Source organism: Arvicanthis niloticus, chromosome X (genome assembly GCF_011762505.2).
Source record: "Arvicanthis niloticus isolate mArvNil1 chromosome X, mArvNil1.pat.X, whole genome shotgun sequence".
Lineage (NCBI taxonomy): Eukaryota > Metazoa > Chordata > Mammalia > Rodentia > Muridae > Arvicanthis > Arvicanthis niloticus.
The window spans coordinates 52365503-52381526 of NC_047679.1; the positions used below are offsets into that span (position 1 = coordinate 52365503).

Below are 16024 nucleotides of genomic sequence, written 5' to 3' on the forward strand. Positions count from 1 at the left end.
TTGTGAAAAATAATTTATCCAAACATTATAGGACTATTTAGACATTCTTTATTTTGTTCCACTGGTCGGTGCCTGTCCATCTGCTCACTGTATATTATCTTATGTTTTGAATATCATAACCATTAATATTAGTAATGAATCTTGGTTTGTTCCTTTTCAAAATTTTGTTAGCTTTTATAGTCCCTTTTATATTCCTCTACTTAGTATAAGCCTGTCATTACCTACAAAATATTCAGTTGAACGTGTCATTGTCTTAAACACACAGATCATGTTGGAAAGAAATGATATCACTATGCTGAGTATTCTACTCATTGAACACAGTGTGCTTCTTAGTATACCTATATTTTCTGTGAATTCTCTTGTCAGCATTCTGTAGTTTTAGCATATGACTCCTATAAATGCATTGTTAGGCTTCTATTCAAATTTTTCATTTGTTTTGAGTGGAAATAACAAGCCACTTTTTGAGAGGATATAAGGTTCACTCCATGAGATGATACCCCTATTAAAAGCCAAATACCTAAGACTATATAAATAAGTCATGTTTATGGAAAACATACTAGCACTTTTCTGTGCTAAAGGAATATAGCAATAAAATGACCCTGGTGAGCTATCATTAAACCCCCAGATTATTGCCTCATTTAGCTTATATCAGAAAAGCAGTAAATGGGAGTTAACACAGAAAGCCACAAGTGGACAATGTATAGAGAGTAAGAGACTTTGGACTAAATCACAGCACTGAGAGGGGGAGTGAACAGAAAGCCCCATACATAACCAAGAAACTATTTGTAATTGATACCTTCTGGGAAAGGGAAAATTAGCTTTCTCCAATGGAGTGTCATTGGGTACATGAGCCACACTCTAGGGCAGGCCAGGTAGCCAACACAAAGTGAAGTACAGGTTTTGTGTAGGCATTTTAAAATTTTTGTTTTGGCTTACCAATTTTTTGTCTCATTGGTCTCTTGTTTGACTTGAGTGCATTTTTTTTGTGCTTGCTTTGAAAGATAGAAGAAAGAAAAAGAACCTGAAATTGGGTTGGTTTAGATGTGGGGAAGATCTGGGGAGAGTTGGAGGAGGGGAAAATCATGAACAAGATACAGCGTACAACTAAATACATACACACATACATACACACATACATACATACATACATACATACATACATACTACATACATACAATTTAAAGAATAAAGTAAAATGGCTTCTAATTAGTTTCCTACTTAAGTTTCTGTCCACTATAGATAGCTATTTTTCCCACATCATCCAAAATAGTCCTAAGAAAAATCAGTAAAATCATGTCACTCCCCTAGTTTTTTAATAGTCAGAAAAGCAAGTCTTCCCAGTAGATTCTAAGTCCTACTGCTTCCTTTGTTATTTTTCTGAACCTATTTTCCTCTATAGCTTCCTATTATCTCTAAACAAAACCAGAAGGGTGTATAGACAGATGGATGGATGATTAATTGACCAATAGATACAACAATGATAAATGACAGATAATTATGCTGTGCAAATAAATTAATTTATCAATAAATGGCATCTAGTTATTAGGCCAAGATTGACTTAATTATAGGCCATGGGCATAATTACCTATTTTATAAGCATTTAGTATAACATGGCCACTCCTGTTTACATGTTGTTTATGGTTGCTTCTCTACTCAATAGTCAGCACTGGCCAGTTGTGACAAAGTTCTGTAGCCTCCAAAGCCTAAAATATTTACTATATGGTATAAAACAAAAAAAGTTCACTGACCTCTGCTTTATATTCACATAGTTAAGTTCTATGCATTTTAGAAGTGTCGATTTTAACTTCCCCAACTGAACTTCATCTTGCCCAAATGTCCCCACTCTATATTCCTTACAATAAAGTGGCTATATTCACTTGGTCAGGCAGGTAAGAAATCCAGGCATTGGAAACCCCCTCCCCCAATATTCCCTACCTCTAATCACTAAGTCTTAATGCTTTTGTCTCTCTCATCTTCTTCCCACTGCCCTAAATCAGATTATAACTTCTTCTTCTCAGATTATAGCACTGCCTCTTCCCTCCCTCCCTCCATCCACTGTGTGTGAGAGTTGTTCTGCAAACTCTAGCCTATAGAAGGCTGACTCCATAGCACTTCCATGCTCATAAACAATGTTTTCCTCATAGTGGCAGGATAAAAATTTCACATATTCCAAACTCATCAACTAGGCAGTCAATTGTTTTTCAGGCCTGATTCCTGTCTACCTCCACTGCTCCAATTTCTACTTCATGTTCCAATAACATATTCTCAGTTCTTGGACCTTTGTTCATGATAGGATATCTGCTTGAGGAACTTGTTTTTTCTATTTCTAGTTTTGTTCCCCTTTAGAACCTGTGGTGACAAATTTTAAGCATCAGATTGGATTAAGGATTTTCTAAAGTTATTATTGAGAGTGAGAGTGAAGGTGTTATCAGAAGAGTTACATGTGAATTGAAGTGGACCACTCAGGGAAGATCTACCCCTTATTGTGGGAAGAACCCATTTAATCTGTTGCAGTCATGGAAATACAGAAAACTAATCTCTGGACCAGAATTTTCTTCTGATGCTTTGGACATCAGGACTGTAGGCCCATTGACATCTCCACTCCTTCTTTTACACCAGGATATCAGCCACACCAGGCTGCCTTTATCTGTATCCTGTCTAAGATGAGTTATATTGTTGGCCTCTCTGGTTCTGAGGCCTATGGAAATAGACTGAGTCATGCTACTTGAATCTCAAGGTCAATAACCCATACATGGCCTGTGCTGCTATTCAATTTCCCTAATAGGTCTTATCCCTAACATCTATATATGTAACATACTGGCTCTGCCTCTCTAGAAAGCCATTATTCATATAGTACTTATGTAGGTCTTATCAACTTCTTCACAACTTGGTAATTACAAGGCCCCACGTATAGACCCCAAACTGCAACTATACATCATGACCAATGATGCAGTAGTACACAATAAAGTACTTTGAATGTTAGTCAAAATATGTTGTTAACACATTTTAGATGACACATAACAATTATCCGTATATGTGGTATAGTGATATAATTCAATAAACACACATATGTATGTGTGTATACACACATATACACATATATACATATATATAGTACATAAGGATCAAACAGTATTTCTATCTCCTTATACATTTATAGTTTCTTTGTGATAGAAACTCACAAATTCTTCTCTTTCAGCATAGTTTTTGTGTGATAGTTACCCTATTGTGTTATGGAAGACAGGAACTCAGTTCTATCTAATTGTATTTTGGCATCCATTATGTTCTGCCACTTCCTAAAGGAATAACATTGGATGTGTGACTATCACATAGGTGGTTATAATCCTCTTTGAACTTCAAATGACAAGAATCAAAAAGGCTATGAAAGGTTATTGAGGTAAAATGGACAATATGTCAGAGAACACTAGTTATTTCCTTTTTAAGTCTTAGCTGGGAATGTTCTGTTGGTAAAGTCTTGTCTTTACTTCCCTGAAACAGCACAGTGTCATATGCCTTCCACCCCAGCACTTGGGAGGCTGAGCAGATGAACTACATCTTCAAGGCCATTTTGGGCTACATAGCAAGACCATGGCTTAAAACAACAACAATGATGAAAATGATGATGAATGAATGAATGCATGAAAGGAAGGAAGAAAGGAAGGGAGAAGGAAGAAAGGGAAAAGAAAAGAAAAAAGAAGAAAAGAAAGGAAGAAAGGAAAAAGGAAAGAAAAGAATGAAGAAAAAGAGAGGAAGAAAGAAAAAGAAAGGAAGGAAGGAAGAAAAAAGAAAGGAAGGAAGAAAGAAAGACAGACAAACTACATTCTTGCCTTTCTTATCAGTGACTATGATTGTGAGATTGAATTTTAGATAATGAAATGTAATAAAAATTATATCTAACTCCCAGATCATAACCTGAAAGGTATGTGTAATAAACTCTCTATGTTTTTCATTCTTTTCGATAGCTAGGATGTAGATGATGAATGACAATTGTGAAAAGCAGAATATTAGGCTTCCTGAAGCACTAAGAAAGAAAGACCAAGGAAGCCTAATTATATTAAGTCACCTTAGCTAGATGATGATGATGATGATTATCATTATTTATTATTTTACAACCAAGAAATAAACATCTCTTATATTGCTGGTATGCTATATTTATGTGTAGCATCTCAGCACCTGAGCACCACAATCCAAATAGGGTTCTTATTAAATAATGAATCTATTAATAGATGAAATGCTAAGTGTTCAATTTAATGTTAAATTTCACTGTGGCCAAGTTTAGTGGTGCAGGCTTAAAATACCACATACTTGGGAGGCTGAGGCAGAAGAATCAGAACTTCAAGGCCTGCCTGGGCTACAGAGTAAGTTCAAGAGTGATCTGGACATTTGGTAAGACTCTGTCCCAAAATAAAAAGTGAAAAGGGAGCTGGAAGATAGGTCAATGATGGAGTACTTGCTTAGCATATACAAAGCTCTATTTTAATCTATAGATCTTCAAAAACATGTCAGTGTGTTACAGTGGGATCTCTTTTCACTGTCAAATTAAAACAAATAATAAGATGCACAATATTGTGTCCATGATCCCAACAGTCTGCAGGCTAAGTCAGAAGGATGACTATTACTGGGCTGATCTACATGACACACTGAGTGCTAGGATAGCCAAGCCTTTTATAGCATATTTTCCTTTAAAAATCTAAAGAACAGAAAGAAGGAAAAGAGAAGAGGAGGGATAGAAGCAGGCAGATAGAAAAACACAGCTAAAAGGTACACAGGACAGAAGAGATAGTAAGGCTAGGGAATGATTACCTTGCCAAAGTGTTCAATCAGGATTTCTACCACAATGTTCTGGAATTTGATGTTCATCATAGCAGCCACAGTGTCCTCTTGAGCTCTCATCAGGGTGGGCCCAAAGATCACCCCCATATTGGAAGGTGTCATAAGATTCTCTTTGCTGTGCTCACACACACTGCAAGAAGAAAAAGAAAACGATGAAAACAATTCATTTTTCTAGTAACTGGAACTATGCTAGGTGATAATGGAGATAGAGACACCCAAAGGCAGGAAAGGAGAGGCCTAAAGTATAGATGGAAAAGATAAGAAAACAGCAGTAACTAGCAAACAACACATTGTATATGGGTAGGAGCCAAAATGAGAGGTTGGGAACTGGGCTAACAACCCCGGGGAGTTGGGAGACAGATGTGGAGGTAGTAAAGGGTGTGGGAAAGCAGGAGAAAAGCCTGCATGCATGCAAGGCAAGGGAAACAGCAGGTCTAAGGAACAGCAAAGAGCATCTGTGGATAAATGGCCTGCTAGTCATTCTAGTGGGGAATCTGACCATTCTAGTCCCACAGTTTAAGAAACAGAAACCTCAAAGAGCCAAAAGGGACCCTATGGTTGATCATCACTTGACTGTCTTCTTCATCTTATAAAATAAAAGATGGAAAAGTATCTTCCTGGAGCCACAATTTGTTGAGCAAGGGAGGAAATAGGTCCTGCAATCTGACTGATAGATCTCTACTCACTCTGCTTAAAGTCTCATCACTGGCTCGTGATCATTTATAGTAGAAGGCAAAAGGTCTTTGAAGTGGACAGTTAAAACCTTCTGTAATTGGCCTCCTATTCTTAATAGCTATGTATAGTCCAGGTTCTACAGTTAACTTCAGTTTGGATCTCAACAGTGCCACTCACAAGGTGTACAACAGGGAATTTTAACTCCAACCTCTCTGAACTTCAGTTTTCCAACTTGTATAAATTGTATCTTCTTTAGAGTAGTGGAAAATAAATAGTGGAAAATTTCTCCAGCATGGTACTCCCCGGTGCTCTGGCCTTTCTAAAAACCAGCACTACATGCATTGCTAGCCTTTGACAGGGGTTCCACCAGACTTCTTCGATTAGGTTTTTCTGGCTACACCATGGTTATCCCTTTCTCTTGAATGTTCCCTATCCCATATCTAAAGAACGTCTATTTGGTCTTGAAGATTTATTTAAGGTGACAGATCATCTATCCCCTTACAGGTGGCCACAGCTCACAGCCCTCATGTTTTTAAATGCCTCTATGGCTTTGTTCCCTGAATATGAAGAAACATGATTTCAGAAGGAAAAGACAGCCTTCCTTTTGGGTGGGAAGAAAAAGGATTCTTAGTCCCCCTTTCTCCTGCTTTCTTAAAAACCTCAATTCAATTTTTCCATTTCTTTCCTCTCTCTTTTTTATTGGATATTTTATTTATTTACATTTCAGATGACATCCCCTTTCCCCATTTCCCCTCCCTAGAAAACCTCTATCCCACCCCCTCCTCCTTTTTGCTTTTATACCATTTTAATTCCTTGCAAGTATTCAGATCAGCTCTAGGTTGAGGAACTAGCAATACAATAGATGCAAATAGTCAAGGAACAAGCAAGACAATAAACACAAATAGTCAAAAAATAAAACATAATCACATCATTTCCCTCTTCCCTTTCTTCCCATACCCTGCTTACCCACTCTTCAATTCATCTCCTTTTCTCTTTGATTTTTCTTGTTACATATAAACATCTGCATAAATTTATCAACACAACCTGCTGAGCCCTTGTTGTGTTGTTTGTGTGTATGTGAGTTCAGGGCTGAGCACTTGGTACTGTCCTCAACTTAACTGATGCTACTGGCAAGAAGACTACATTGCAGCTTTGAGTTTAATTAGCTGCTGCTTCTACTAGGTGGTAAACAACTTCCAACTGTGTTCCTGGCACACAACAGTTACTAATTCATTATTTTTATAGGAACTGAACTCCACTAAAGCTCTTTTAAACTACTAGAGGCAGGCAAGTGAAAGGCATGCAGTTCTTTGGCCAGTTTGGCTGTGCTGTGCGGGTGTAGAGGTTAGAATAAGGGGCGGGCTAGCTGCCCATTCAAACCACAAATAACCCAAACCCACTCAAGCCAAAGGCCCTGAGAGACTGACCCAGTGACAGGCAAGTTCTTGACACTAAGTGGGTAATTAAGGGGGACAGAATTCTTAGACCAATCTTTATAATAAAGTCTCTTAAGCCCTTAACAAAGGCTGGGTGCCATTCAGATGGTAATGAGCTGCCAGCACTCAGGCCTTTGATATTTCTGGCTGCTGATCAGTCCTTTTCAACAGTTTAAATGCCTCTGCAATTAACCTTTATTCTTTAGTGACAGAATTTGTTCAGTTATTAAAATAGAAAAGAATCCTCATGCTGCCACCAAGTGATCTCGAATAGTTAAACTACTACCTACTAGGCAAGAACCTGGACTGAGGTTTCTTCAATACCAGAATGAACTGAATGTTCATAACTGCAAAAAGAAGCATATTTTATTCTGAGGCCCCGGGGTTAAGCACCTAGGGTTTGGATTTGGAAAGGCAGGTTTGTTTCAAACCTGTATTTGTTGGTATTCAAGTGTAACCATGTTTCCACTGCATCTTCCTGCCGGCTTCTGTAGTTCCACTTGGAAAACAGAAGCTTCTCTGGGAGGATTTTAAGCTGAGCTTACATCTAGTGCTCTGAAGAAGCTTCCTGCTTTCCCACTTAGGATATTTGCCTTTCAAGGCCTTCTAATGAAATTCAGGGAGATTTCTTTGCAAGTGTCACCTCTCCTCTTACTATACACTGTCTGTAGCACTAGAGCCTCATCCACATTAGGCAAGATCTCCATCATTGAGCTACACAAAGCCCTATACATTTTTCCATGTGTAACCATTTTTAATGCACACATTTTTCTTTCATTTTAGTTAACATATTTTTATTCTTTAAGAAGGGGATAGCATCTGAACTGTAAATAAAACTTCCAATAAAAATAATTTCAAATAATTTTTATACAGTGAATTTTGATTAAAATTACACCCCACTGACTGCTCCAAATTTTCTGCACCCATACAAATTCATGTTCCTTTTTTTGTTTTTAAATTTAATAACCTACTTGACTCCAACTTGTATTGTTCATCTACTTCTAGGGTGTGGGGCCATCTACTGGAGTGGGTAGTCCTACTGGGAGCCACAACCTTAAAGAAAACCATTTCTCCCTCCCCTAGAAGCCATGAACTTTCCATAGCACCAAGGTAGGGGGGTCACTAATGAACCCCTTGTCCATCCATGTCCCTCCATGCTAGAGTGTTGGCTGGTTCCTAAGTACAGCAGCTCTGCCATGTTTTATCACTCTCTTGCTCTGTTCTTCCCCAACCCTTATCATCTTTCTGCTATGGTCCCTGCATCTTGAGGAGACGGCAATAAAGATGTGAGTGGAAACTCTATAGGCATGTGTTCTCTGTATTTTGACCAGTTGTGAGTTTCTGTATTAACTACTACCTATCAGCTAAAAAGAAAGACAAGTGCCCTAGGTCTGTAGTCCTAGCTACTGGGGAGGTTGGGATAAGGGAGTCATTTGAGCACAAAAGTTTGGAGCCAGCCTGCAAAATGCAGCGAGACTTTATATGCAGAAGTAATGAATGATGGTCAAAATGATAAATGAAAAAAGTGGTTTGAAGAATGATGATAGGTACATTGGGAGGTACAATTTATGTGCAAAAGCACAAAATACAGAGGTTCCTTAAGATGTGTATATTTTGTATCTCACTAATCTCACTGCACCATACTTTGCTTTATTTACAAGGACTAGAACAAATGGCTACAACTTCAGCATCAGAATTAATATTTAGCTAAACTGACATAGCATTGTTGGGGGCCGACTTTTAGCAGAAAGCGGCTATCAGCTTTGCAGCCATCTTGAGCCATATACCCTGACACGTGACTTGGATTATAATAGCCTACAACAAACAGCTGAGCACACTCCGATAATCTTGGTTTAGATACCTTGAGATTAAAAGTGCGTGAGATTAAAGGTGTGTAACTTAAGAGTATAACTTAGAAGTATAGAGATCAGAGTTAGAGACAAGACCTAAGGGCATGATTAAAGGTGTAACTTAGAGGTGTGGCTTAGAAGTAAGGCATATAAAAGGCAGAGACAGAACAGATCAGAATCAGACTGAGATCAGACGAATCAGACACATCAGACATTAGGTAGAGTCTGCCCTCACCCTCACTCTTGCTGAACCCCGACCCGCAGACCGGAGCGGCAGCTTGGGCCGGGATACAGTGGCCGCCCAAACGTGGGTTGGCCCGGGCCTCAACATTTTGCCTGGGCTGCAACGTTTTTGGCCGCCCCAATGTGGGGCTAGTGTGGACCCCAACATAGCATCAGACTGCCTTCTAAATATGTTTATATCCATAGACAAATACTACTCTCAGCTTTAATGAATGAGAAGCCTGTCTCTCCTCTCTCCTCTCCTCTCTCCCCTCTCTCTCTCCCCTCCCCTCTCTCCCCTCCCCTCTCTCTCCTCCCCCCTCTCTCCTCCCCCCTCTCTCCTCCCCCCTCTCTCCTCCCCCCTCTCTCCTCCCCCTCTTCTCTCTCTCTCCTCCTCTCTCTCTCTCCTCCTCTCTCTCTCTCCTCCCCTCTCTCTCCTCCCCTCTCCTCTTCTCTCTCTCTCTCTCTCTCTCTCTCTCTCTCTCTCTCTCTCTGTAGGGAATAGGGGTGAATGCAGAAACCTATAACCACAAGAAATGTTGCAAATTAGTGATAGTTAAGGGCTGATCCCAAAACAAAATATCAATACCATCCCCTCTAAGGCTCACAGACTATTGAGGAAGAGGGAGTGGAAAGAATGTAAGACAGAAGACAGGAAAAGAGGATTGTGAAATGCTATCTTCTGGGCAAGAAACAGCTATTGCAACCACAAACTCAGAACAACTGGGGATGTCTGCTAGGAGTCTGCTCAAGAATGACCTTGTCTCTGTCAGACAAAAGTGAGGGAAAGGTCTCACAAGGCCCGATCTATTACTGATAAGCGATTTGCTACTGATATATTTAGGAAGAGAATAGTCATAGTCATATCATTAGTTAGGCACCCACTAGTGACCCCACAAGCTTCAATGGATAGTCCCAGTCCAAAGATTACACAAATGGCCCTAGTTAACTACATGGTCCATAAAACAACTCCAAAAGTCATTAGTATGTGAAAGAGACTAGAATGTGGAAAGCATGGGAAGATGACAGGCATAAAAAGGATGGCAAAAGAGGGCATGGATAGCATAATCAGAATGTATTACAAACATGTATGAAATGTCAAAGAACTAAATTAATAAAAATTTCAAAAAAGAAGAATGAGTATTTGAAGGAGATGGTGATATCCTGCATTGTAGAAGATAGTAACTCTCTTCAATGGTTTAGATTTGAAGAAATAAGTTGAAATGACTTGGGGAGCCAAGAGGTGATGTAAATGAAATATATTGGCCTAGAAGTAGTGGCTGTTCCCTTTAAACAAGCACACATTGTCTAAACCACCATGGTAACATTCAATGATAGTTCTTGCTTTATAAAATGACCTTCATCAACTCTTATTTAATCAGTACAGAAGAAGGAATGGAAAGACTGTAAGAGCCAAAGGTGATGGGTTAAGTTCAAGGAGAAAGTGTCCTCCTTACATAACAGGGCAACTACAAATATGAACTCACAATGGTTGTGACATCAAGCACAAGACATGTTCAAGCCCAGGATATACCAAATCACAAAATGGGTAGGTGAGTTTGGCATAAAACCTCACCCCTCAATGAGGAGCTGTTGGCAATTGTCAGTTGATAGATGAAGGATCAGATTTTTCTAGGAGTAAGTTGACCATACTTCAGTGAAAGTTCACATATCCACAAATATTGGAGCAGCACAAATTGGCCTTGAGGTTAAAAATTCACAAATTTGACTGTGTACAGAAGGAGAGGTGGATTTGGGAAGAGTTGAGTAGCTGAATATGATTAAAAAACACTGCATGAAATTCTCAAAGGAAGGAAAAATAAACTAGAGAGCACGGGAGTCTGTGGCAAGTCAGCAATTTGTACCACTTCAAGAGGGACGCCTTGTCTGGCCTCAGTGAGAGAGGATGCACCTAATCTTGTAAAGACTTGATGCCCTAGGGTGGTAGATCTGGTGGGGGCACCTACTCAGAGGTAAAGGGGACGGGGATTAGGGAAGACTGGGGGAACATTTGGGATTTAAATAAATAAAATAATAAATTAATAATGAAAGAAAGGAAGGAAGGAAGGAAGAAAGAAAGAAAGAAACAAACAAACAAACAAACAAACAAACCACTAACTCAACTCCAGCATACAAGACCTGGTGTGTTCAAAGGTCAAATTGTTTCATTTCCTGAAATCAAGGAATTAATGTGAGTTACTTAAAATTTAAAATTTTGGAGCTAAATCTTGTTTTCCCCAAGAATAGTCTAAGACAAATAAAACATACTTGCATTCTGAATATCATCCTAGGGCTATTCAGTTGAGTGAGATCTCTGGTTTGCAAAGATACCTGGCAGAAGAACTGGAAGCTATTTATGTGAACTTGTTGGTACCATTCAGCTTTAGGGTTCAGCGATTTGAAGAACTCGATGTACTTTGACTCTTAAATAAGGAGGCCACTTCCAATCATATTCCTAGTTCTATTACTAATGTACTATGTGGCTTTGTGCCTATCTTTCCCCATCCCCAAGAATCTGTTCTGTCTTGTGTAAGGTGAAAAAGTTATTAGGTGATCGAAAGTGTATTTTAGTCTGCCAGGAAATGACTCTAAGAAAATCCTGCTCTCAAAAACAATGGGAAAGAGAGAGCCACACATTACATGTCTCCTAAATCATCAATTATGTATATTCTCCTCATTCTAAACACACAACATATAAGGGGGGAGGCAAGTGGAATCAGAGCAAAGCTAGCCTCTATACTCAACTCTCAACTACAAGAAACTTTAAAAAATGAGTAACTCTTTAACAAATCACAAAAAAGGAAAGTTGTATGGAAATCCAATATATTGACTATACAATCGTGTGTGTGTGTGTGTGTGTGTGTGTGTGTGTGTGTGTGTGTGTGTGTGTGTATTCTATAGTGCACAGGAAGTACATCAAGATCTTGGGCCTCTGTGTACTTTATAACATTACAGGTGATTCTAATCTACAATAAAATTTGAGGAACAATACTATAGATCAAGCAGTAAAACCAAATCTCACTACCATGTGTTTTTCATAAATAAAGTTTTACTTGAACACAGCTTTTCTATTCTTTTAAATAGTATCTATGGATACTTCAAAGCTATAATTATAAAACTGTGTAGATGTGACACAGTCTGTCCATACAGTTAACAGAGCCTCATATTTGTACTATCCAGCCAAAGTCTGCTAGAAGTTAGATGCTTGCAAATCATTTCATCAGACTGCTATGTATACATTCATACTGGACCCTCAAGTAACAAAAGAAACAACATACTTGTAAGCACTAGAAATTTGAACACAGAATATTATAATTAATTTCCTTTCAGCTATTATAATTTTATTATACATGTGCCTAGAAGAGTTCTCATAATTTAAAGATAAAATTGAAGTTAAAATACTTACAAATAAAATAAAGAACCATGGATTTATTTAAAAAATTATACAACAGGAAGGGGAAAACTGGGGATATAGATAAAATAAGATATTCATAATAGCTGAATCTGGGTGATGGGTACACAGAGTTCCTGTGCTGCTTCCTTCATTTAATTTTTGTATACACACACTAGAAGAGGTCTTGCATAATACAAATCTATTCAAAAGGAAAAGCCATAAAGTCAGTTCCCAAAATGACCGCCCCTCTCCCTGCAAATGGTGCCCTCTTTTAAGGGGAGACAGCATTTTTTACTCCATCAATAGCATTTTATCTGTAATGTACAAGGTATACTTCAACATAATACAATGTCCTAGACACAATTAAAACCCAACCATTACATAATGTAGCCATAAGAAAGAAAAAACAATCTCCTTGTCAAATCATCATATACTAATTTAAAACACTTTAAATACAAAAACAAACTGAAAATGAATAAACCTTAACTGCATCAGTGACACTATGCAAATAGAGCAGCTATGAGCAAGTTGACGCATACAGAGAATATGATAATTACATCAAAACTATCTAATGATAATTTTAATAAACTGCTGGTTCTAAGATGTTTCCAGAATGTAGATAACAACTTGAAAAAGAAAAGTGCCCTCAGAAACAATGAGAAAAGTTTTCATAGGTTTTCTTTAATTTGCATGGGTATTCTCATACATTTATGATTATATTATTATAATAAGGAATCTATACATTTATGCTCTAGGAGTGACTAGTTGTATTTAGAAGACTAACAAGAGAAATTTTTGCCAACACTATTTCCAGTCAACAATGAAAGCTTTGCTAATTAGCATGACAAACAGTAAAAATTCTTTCTCATGAGCTAGAAGTGTACAAGGTATAGCTACTGACTGTGAATAACACACAGTCAGTTACATAGCCCCCTCTATGAGCAGATAGAAGACTATATAGCACTGGATAATGTGAAGATCAATAAAGTGAATAAAGCAAAACTATGAATCTCCAGATGTGATGAAACAGAGAAGGTACATACTAATCAACTACTATTTGCTCTAGCTACAAATCAGTTAACTTGAATCTATTCAGCCTTTAAAGAAATGAAAAGGGCATAAAAGATAGGTAGGCTATGTGATAATATAGCTAATATACTTAGACAAACACCTTTAAAGGGCAGTTTTAATGTCACTAGGAACATGTTAATATAGTCTGAGAAGGTGAAAACTGTAGAAGGTGGTTAAGTAGAAGATGCCAGGCAAGAGTCAGAGTTAGAGGACCAGGAGTCCCTAGCCTACCTCAGTTACATTCATGTCTGCCACAAATACCTGAGGAAGGGAACCTGAAGAAGACTATTATCTCATATTATTAACAAATATAGATATGTTTATATATAAACACATCAGCACAAAAGATTTAGAATAATATGTGTTAGATTATCAGTGATGATTACGGAGTGGGAGAATAATGTAAGGTAATTTTTGCTTTGCTTTTTCGGCACTTTCTAATTTCTATAGCACTGCTTCTGAAAAGGGGTATTATTACAAAAAATAAGAATCCAGTAAACCTAATAGCCCTGAACCTTCCAAATGGCAATACAAGCCTAAGACCGTGACAGTCTTACATCTCCCCCATCAATCAGATCATGGAATTTTGTTGACTGACTCCAATTATACTACTGCATTTTCTACTTTGCATCCAGTAAAACTTTCACAAAAGATGTTGTCGACGTATCAGAAAGTACAGAGAAACTAGGACTTCATTGAATTTATAGAACAGGCTGTACAACTCCTTTTATGTCTGCTTACTGATAAACACATGTATGAATGATAGAATTAGGCATGACATTTTCTTCCATTGTAGTTTTCCACTAATGGTGAGAGATTGCTGGAGAGGAAACCATTATTGAGCTCCTATCTCTAATTAATGAAAAGTGCAGGCACAAAAAAAGACCTAGCTAACTGAGAACCCCAAACTGGCAGAGTTCTATTTCCTTTTTCCTATTATTAACCTAGAAAAATGGACAAGAAGCAAGAATATATTACGAAAGTACATACATAATCATTATATGCACTAGCAAGCCGCAATTGGCAAGGATAATTATCTGCATTTTGAAAGCATGTGAATTTTCTTTCCCCATGTAAGTTTTCTAAGCAGTACTATCCCCTTTTTATTTACACTGTCTAAATATAAAGTTATAAAGGTTTTAAAACATGTAAAAATTTTAGATATAGTTACTGTAATGAATAATCTTGAGTAGCAGCAGTTGGAATGGGAAACACCTAGAACTGTAAGGATCACCTCTGAGTGTTTCTGTCAGATCATTTCCATGGAGCATTAACTACGTACTAATAAGATCCCATGTGGAGTAAAGGGGAACATGGACAAAGCCCACTAAACTGGCACATTTGTATTCACTTTATATCCAATCTCTCTTTTTCTGCCTCCCTCCTTCCCTCCTTCCTTCTCTCCCTCCCTCTCTGCCTCTTTCCCTTTCTTAGTCCTTACCACTATAATATGAGGTGTGTTGTTTTGCCATGGGCATCCCCTCCCACTCTACTATGATTAAGTGATAGGCCAAAAGAAAGATTTTTCTCCCACAGGTTCTTTTGTTCAAGTACTTTGCCACAGCAATGAAAGACTAAGACAAGTAATGTGGACGTTTGATCAGCCTACACTGAATGGAGCTAAAGTAATCAGTATTTTGCCACATTTGCATTCTCTAGGGATTTCTTTTGTGAAGTCTCTGGAAGTAGAATGATTAATCCCTAAATTCCCAGCATTCATATTCAAAGACAAAGCAAAATTTCCTAGTAGACCATAACAAAATTTTCATGTATAAGAAAATTTGCAATAATTCCATACCATCTAATATTTACACCATACTCAAATGTTCTCAAGTGTCAAAGAAAACTAAAAGTCCTTTAAACTGAGTTTTTCACATGGGGTTAAAAGTCCATGCACCACATTTGCTCCACTGGATCCCTACTGCCTCTGTATCCCACGATACTGACACTTTTTAATAAGTCCAAACAAATAGCCTTATAGAATGTCACACATTCTCTAGATTTGTAACCTTTTGTTTCTTAGTTTGAACATTTTACACGTTTCATAGTTTATGCCTTATACTTCACACTCTTTCAAATCCGGAGACATGTAGTGGCAACTTGCATCATTATTGGTTATGCTAACATATGTCACAGAGCCACATTGTAAAGATGTGCATTGTCTATTTATAATTAGTAGCCTGAGGCAATACATTGAAATGACCTCTTGTCACTCAATATTGCTTTTGATTTTCATCAGTACTTAAAACTGGGTAGTACAATTGTGAGCTAATGATTTGCTGTCATTCCCACACTCATTAGCTGCTGTTTGAAATGAAGAGCTTTTTCTTTCTTTACGAACTCCCACATAAGTTTCTGCTTCTTCAATGTGTTATTAGCTAATATTGATGTTCAGTTTCTACTAATGTCATTAGTATCATCACCATCAAGCAAATTCCTATCTCTGTGCTATTATTTACCCAAGAATCGCCATGTGTTTTCCAACTCCAGATCTGGAATGGCCACTTTTCTAAGCCACTCTGTTCCCGTTAAAATGGGAATAC

At 37.8% G+C, this 16024-nt stretch overlaps 1 protein-coding gene across 2 annotated transcripts in view; it reads right to left on the bottom strand.

Annotated features, from left to right (window-relative positions):
- The window catches only part of Ophn1 (oligophrenin 1), a 308721-nt gene that overhangs the window by 47533 nt on the left and 245164 nt on the right, over positions 1-16024 (bottom strand). For both annotated transcript variants that reach the window (XM_076918793.1, XM_034485518.2), the window contains exon 19: positions 4804-4963. In XM_076918793.1, the coding sequence (XP_076774908.1) occupies positions 4804-4963 (160 nt within the window). The remainder of the gene's footprint in view (positions 1-4803; positions 4964-16024) is intronic.